At 36.7% G+C, this 6,461-nt stretch overlaps 1 protein-coding gene across 1 annotated transcript; it reads left to right on the forward strand.

Annotated features, from left to right (window-relative positions):
- Nucleotides 1-2: 2 nt before the first annotated feature.
- Nucleotides 3-1,317, forward strand: TPBG (trophoblast glycoprotein; the record flags this gene model as incomplete). The annotated part of the gene is made up of 1 exon (XM_005869932.2): nucleotides 3-1,317. A coding segment is annotated over one exon (612 nt), but the record flags the coding sequence as incomplete, so codon positions are not given.
- Nucleotides 1,318-6,461: the final 5,144 nt, after the last annotated feature.

A 6,461-nucleotide genomic window follows, 5' to 3' on the forward strand; every position in this document is an offset into this window, starting at 1 on the left:
TGACCAGCAACTGCTTTGCCTACCTGCCCCACGATGTGCTGACCCAGCTGCCGAGCCTCAGGCACCTGGACCTGCGCAACAACTCGCTGGTGAGCCTGACTTATGTGTCCTTCCGCAACCTGACACACCTAGAAAGCCTCCACCTGGAAGACAACGCCCTCAAGGCCCTTCACAACGGCACCCTGGTGGAGTTGCAAGGCCTACCCCAAGTCAGGGTCTTCCTGGACAACAATCCCTGGGTCTGCGACTGCCACATGGTGGACATGGTGACCTGGCTCAAGGAGACAGAGATAGTGCAGGGAAAAGCCGGGCTCACCTGTGCGTTCCCGGAAAAAATGAGGAATCGGGTCCTCCTGGAACTCAACAGCTCCGACCTGGACTGTGATCCTATCCTCCCTCCATCCCTGCAGACTTCTTATGTCTTCCTAGGTATTGTTTTAGCCCTGATAGGTGCCATTTTCCTACTGGTTTTGTATTTGAACCGTAAGGGGATAAAAAAGTGGATGCATAACATCAGAGATGCCTGCAGGGATCACATGGAAGGTTATCATTACAGATATGAAATCAATGCGGACCCCAGGTTAACAAACCTCAGTTCTAATTCGGATGTCTGAGAAACATTCGAGGCCAGAACAAGGACAACTATGCATGAGATGTAGACTTAATTAAGCTTTATCCTGTCCTAGGCTTGCTCCACCTCCACCCTCCACTGTAGGTACCACTGGCCTTGACTGAAAGCAGTGAAGGGGATTTGCTCCCTTGTCATGTAAAGTGTCTAGGTGTGGTCCATTAATGTAAGATGATGATGAACAATTTCATAGTCTTTAACCCTCTTCCCTTTCTTGGAACTCAACATGTATGGAGGGACTTCTCAAGTTTCAGCATGAACATGGACTCCTGGCTGTCTGTTTCTTTTAGTACAAAGTGTAACAAGTGTACCAATGCAGATAGCATTCAACAAAAGCTGCCTCAACTTTTTCAGAAAAATATTCTATTCATAAGTATCAGTTTTATTCTCATGTACCTAAATTGTGAAGAAAATGATTGCATTCCATAAACTGCCTGCAGACCTTAGCAAGCTCTTCAAAGTAACTCCATAGTACACAGGAGCACCTGCATCCGAGAGCATGCTTCTATTTTACTGTTCTGCATATTCCAAAAAAATAACTTGCAACTTCAGATAACTTCTTTGAGAAAGTAAATTACTTTTTTGATTGCAGTTTATATGAAACTATATGCAAGTTGTTTTACAAACTGCATCGAGATCCAACAGGCTAAATTGTTAAAAAAAAAATTCAATAAAGATTCTTAAAAGAATGACAGTTGTGTTCAAGTTTGCTATTTGAAATAAAGGATTAGGGACAGTGTGACTGAGTGGTCTTGGTTCCAGTGATAATTAAGGTATTATAGTTGAGAATGAAACTGGAGCAATATGTTACATAAGTAGACTTTTGGAGATAATTTTGAGATGGTGGATCCTTTCTGGATTTAAATAGAGAATTTGAATATTCATGTGAAAAGACTTATGGTCCCCAAATTAATGCTATTTCAGAAACAATTGTGTGAGAGCATTATAAAGTTGGTGAGAAGGAACAGTTCTGTATAATAAACAGTTCACAGTTTGGGACTTTTTCTAGATTAAGTTTTTAGGATAGAACAAAATTACTTGATAAACCTCTCCATATGAAATTTGGGTGTTTAGAGTATAAAACAAATACAATGCAAATAAATGTATGAAAATTAAATGTCTTAAAGATAGAATATTCTAAAATCAAAGACTTTAAAATAAATTTAAAAAATTTTTCTAAGATCATAATGTAAATTATAATTTAGATTTTTCTGAGAATATTTAAAAAATATATTTGGATAATTGTTCTGTATTTTTTAAAATATATTTTTATTGATTTCAGAGAGGAAGGGAGAGGGAAAGAGAAATAGAAACATTAATGATGAGAGAGAATCATTGACTGGCTGCCTCCACACTGGGGATCAAGCCTACAACCCGGACATATGCCCTGACCAAGAATCAAACTGTGACTGGCTGGGCTGGATAATTTTATCAGAGATCCTGCTAAATATGTTTTAAACATTGTTATGATAGGATATGCATTTGAGGAAAAAACGTGAGATAAATGTCTAAATGCACAAACAAGTGTCTCAACTAATAATCACAGGTTCTTATATTCAATTCAGTTTTTAAGAATTGGGATATTTTGATTTTAGCTAAGCTCTATGTTGGTATATACATCTTTGCAAAGAATAAAACACATTTAGGTATAAATAAAGCAATCAGTGAATCAATTGATATTCTCAATAATAGACAAGTTTTTTTTCACAGTTATTTTCCAATTAAGCTTAAAAATAAATTCCGTTCATCTCCAAGCTGTTCTATAAAGTGACTTTAATTTAGCCATTATTGTTTAACTTAAAGTGTAATGAACTTGCATCAGCATGTCTTAGGGTCTTCTTTTTTATGTTCTGCAGTGTTTTTATATTTGAAATATTATTTTCATTTCCATATTTTCAAGAGTGAAAAAGGATTAGATAGCACTTTGGGTTCTAGAAATCTTTGCCTACTCCTTTTTTGAGTTAAATTCAGAAGTTTTCAAAATAGGGCAAAAAACAGTAATTTGTTCCTTGTGTAGATTAGACTAAATAGTTAAAATATGATGTTTTAACTATATTAACTTTAATAAGGTTTATCTTATGAAATATTATAGAATTCATTATTTATGGTTATACTTGAAATCCTATAATTACCTGAGAAAAGTTTAAATATATGGTACTTAAAATTCCATTAAACATTTTAAGTTTTCATCAGGAATTCATAAACTGGCTGGCTGCCATTATTTCCAAAGAATGATGAAGATATTAGCCTGCCAAAAATAGTGAAAACATGTAATAAGAGCACACATCTAATAAGAGCACACATCTTAGGAATAAACTGCTGATGGACATTTATTGGTAAGTCTAATGATTTCTTCATCATGTGATAACCTAACAGTTAAAAGTGAGCCTTGCCTAGCCAGTCTGGCTCCGTGGTTGTCAATCCAGGAACTAAGAGATCAGGGTTCAATTCCCAGTTGGGGGGCGTGCAGGAGACAGCCGATCAATGATGTTCACCTCTCATTGATGTTTCTATCTCTCTATCCCTCTCCCTCCATTTCTAAAAAATCAGTAAAAACATATTTTAGAAAAAAAACAAGCTTTATCTTAAATCCAGGAAAGCAGTAGATTCATTAGTCTAGCTTTTCTCTCCATCAACTCACTGACGCAGAATCTGTGATAAAATAAAGCAGAGTTTTCACTTGTTAGGTGGATAACTTTTTTGAAGTTAGGATTACTTGCTTCTTTTTCATTGCCTTGTTTCTTTCTTTGTATGGACTTCCCCATTTGCCATGGCTTTCTTACCTATCATGTCACTCCTTTCCATTCCAATACATGGCAATAGGACATCCTTAAGGTAAGAAATATTATTGTTTGAAAGCAATTGCTATTGTGCAGTCATAATGTTCTTAAGTCTATAATCTTATAAGGCACTCTGAGTTCTCTGGAAGATAGGTGCTATGTAAATCCAATAAATACAAGAGGTACAGAAAAATGAAAAGTATCACTTTAGCCCTGGCCAGTGTGGCTCAGTTGGCTGGGTGTCATCCCTGTGCACCAAAAGGCTGCCTGTTAGAGTCCAGGTCAGAGCAAGAGGCAGCCAATCCATGTTTTGCTCTAATATCGATGTTTCTCTCTCCCTCTCCCTTTCTCTCTCTCTAAAAATCAATAATGAAAAAAAGTAACAATAAAGTCATAAAGACTTGAGCTTTAACAAAAAAGAGAAAGTATCACTTACGTATACTTGTTTTTTTTTAAAAAAAATGTTTTCATGGATTTTTAGAGAGAGAGGAAGGAGAAGGATAGAGAGCTAGAAGCATCATCGATTGTCTGCCTCCTGCAGGTCCCTACTGGGGATTGAGCCTGAACTCCAGGCATGTCCTCTTACCAGGAATCGAACCCTGACCTCTTGGTTCCTGGGTTGATGCTCAACCACTAAGCCACACCAGCCGGGCTAAGTATACTTGTCTTAAACACTGTTCCATTATGCATTATTTATCCTAGAAACCTACCAGTAACCTATTTTTTAAGATATGTTTTGGTTAGTAATACACTTTATTACTCAGCTTAACGAAGGTTTCAGAGGAAACACCCTTTACTTATCGTTTATATAAGCTTCATTTGAAGAAAGTTAGAAAAATACAGGTTTCCCCTGCTATCTGAAAGTAGAGTGTTCCCATGAAACTTTTCCTAGGCTGAAACGATATAAAGGGAAGGAGCAATTACCATTAATCTAAAAGCCAAAGGTCCTTTTTGGGTTTCTTTTGGTTAGTGGGATTAGGTACTAACATAGGTCATTCCTAAAAGTGAAGTAGCCCAACTCAAACTTTTAAAGAGTGGGGGATACTTGTACTTAAAAATTTAAGCACTTGATAAATCCATCCATTTTAAAAACTGTAAAAAGTCCAATAAATCTCTACTTAAAGTGGCAAGATTTTAGGGTAATATAGCTATTTGATCCTGAACTGTAAGTCTCCCCTTTCAATATAACCCTTTGGTTTGCAGCATTTATACAGGGCTGGGCAAAAGTAGGTTTACAGTTGTTCATATGGGAAAAGACATGCAGGTTATGATTAGCACAATAGCTATATTAACCCAAAAGAATGTCATAATGCAACTGTAAACCTACTTTTGCCCACAGTGCATATGTACCGTAAATTTTGCTGCCACGCGTGATTATGGTGACCTGTAGGGCACATTTGTACCTTGTAGCAGATAGACGTTTTTACAAAATAAGTAGACTTCGAAGCACATTCGATAAAATTTGGAGCTACATAGATTCATATTGTCGATAATAGACAAGATGCTTTTTTCAGAGGTGGAGAAAAGCTTCCTTGAAATAAGTGAGCAAATCACAAATGATAAATTATTTTAAAATACTTTGATTGGCAGCCTAGGTGGATTATGCTCACCTCAATATTTAATTAGAAATAACTTATATCTTTGCTTTCTGTTTTGTTTTTTTTAATTTAAGTGGATGTAAAAAAAGAACAAGTGAACTGTGACTGTTTCCTTAGGGATTCTGTTTTACTCTATCCCTTTCGGCCTAATGTTCCAACACGGGGCTTAACATTCTTGAGGACATTAGAGGCTTTGCAGCTCTAGTTTGGGAATCTTTCATACCATTTCTGCGTTCCATTTAAATCTTTCTCTAAAGTCTACACGAAAAGGACTTACACCATGAGGACTTACAAGGTTAAAAACAGTTTGGTAAGTGCTTTCTTCCTCTAAAATCGGTTCAGTCCTCTAGCCTTCAGAGAGCAGCACCATAAAGTGAAGATAGACATTTACTAGATGAGATTCTGGATTCACTTTTACACTTATGCAAGGATATTTTCACAGTAAAGGAGAGGGAAGGCAGGAAATTATATTTCTTGATAGCCGAAACCGGTTTGGCTCAGTGGATAGAGCGTTGGCCTGCGGACTGAAAGGTCCCAGGTTCGATTCCGGTCAAGGGCATGTACCTTGGTTGCGGGCACATCCCCAGTAGGAGATGTGCAGGAGGCAGCTGATCGATGTTTCTCTCTCATCGATGTTTCTAACTCTCTATCTCTCTCCCTTCCTCTCTGTAAAAAATCAATAAAATATATTAAAATATATTTCTTGATAATCAGAAATAATTAGTTTGAGAAACTATATTTTGTATTGCTCAGGAGTTACTGTCTCCTTCTAGATGGAGAAAAACAGCTCTTTAAAACTATTTCGTACAGTTATTATTTCTGTTCTTATTCTTAGAAATATTTGATTAAAAAACACAGGCTGGTTTTATACTTTAGCAGCTCTATCTTTGTCATGGGTTAAAAATAACTAGATTAAAAAAGATATTTAATATATGATTTATATAATTTTTACAAGAATAAGGATTCTTAGTATTTCAAACTTGGAAAGACTTAGACGTGTCAAGCCCAGTTTCCCATCCTACAAATAAAGAAACTGATAATTGTGACATATCATAATGTTATATAATGACAGCCAGGACTTGTTCGCAGGGTTCCAGACTCCCCTTCTAGTAATCTTTTTTTTTTTTTTTTAATGTTTTCATTGATTGTTTATAGAGAGAGGAAAGGAGAAGGATAGAGAGATGGAAACATCAATGAGAGAGAAACATCATCAAATTGGCTGCCTCCTGAACACTCCCTGGGGATAAAGTCTGAAACCCGGGCATCAAACCGGTGATCTCTTGGTTCCTGGGTTGATGCTCAACCACTGAGCCACACCGGCCGGGCCTAGTTCTCTTTTGGCCACATGATGGCATTACTAATTACCTACCTTTAGACCTTGGACATACCAGTGACTAATAAAAAATGGCAATTGCTGTGAATTTGTTTTTATTGTTTTTGCTTTGCACTCAAACA

Source organism: Myotis brandtii, unplaced genomic scaffold, assembly GCF_000412655.1.
Source record: "Myotis brandtii unplaced genomic scaffold, ASM41265v1 scaffold31, whole genome shotgun sequence".
In the NCBI taxonomy this organism is placed as follows: domain Eukaryota; kingdom Metazoa; phylum Chordata; class Mammalia; order Chiroptera; family Vespertilionidae; genus Myotis; species Myotis brandtii.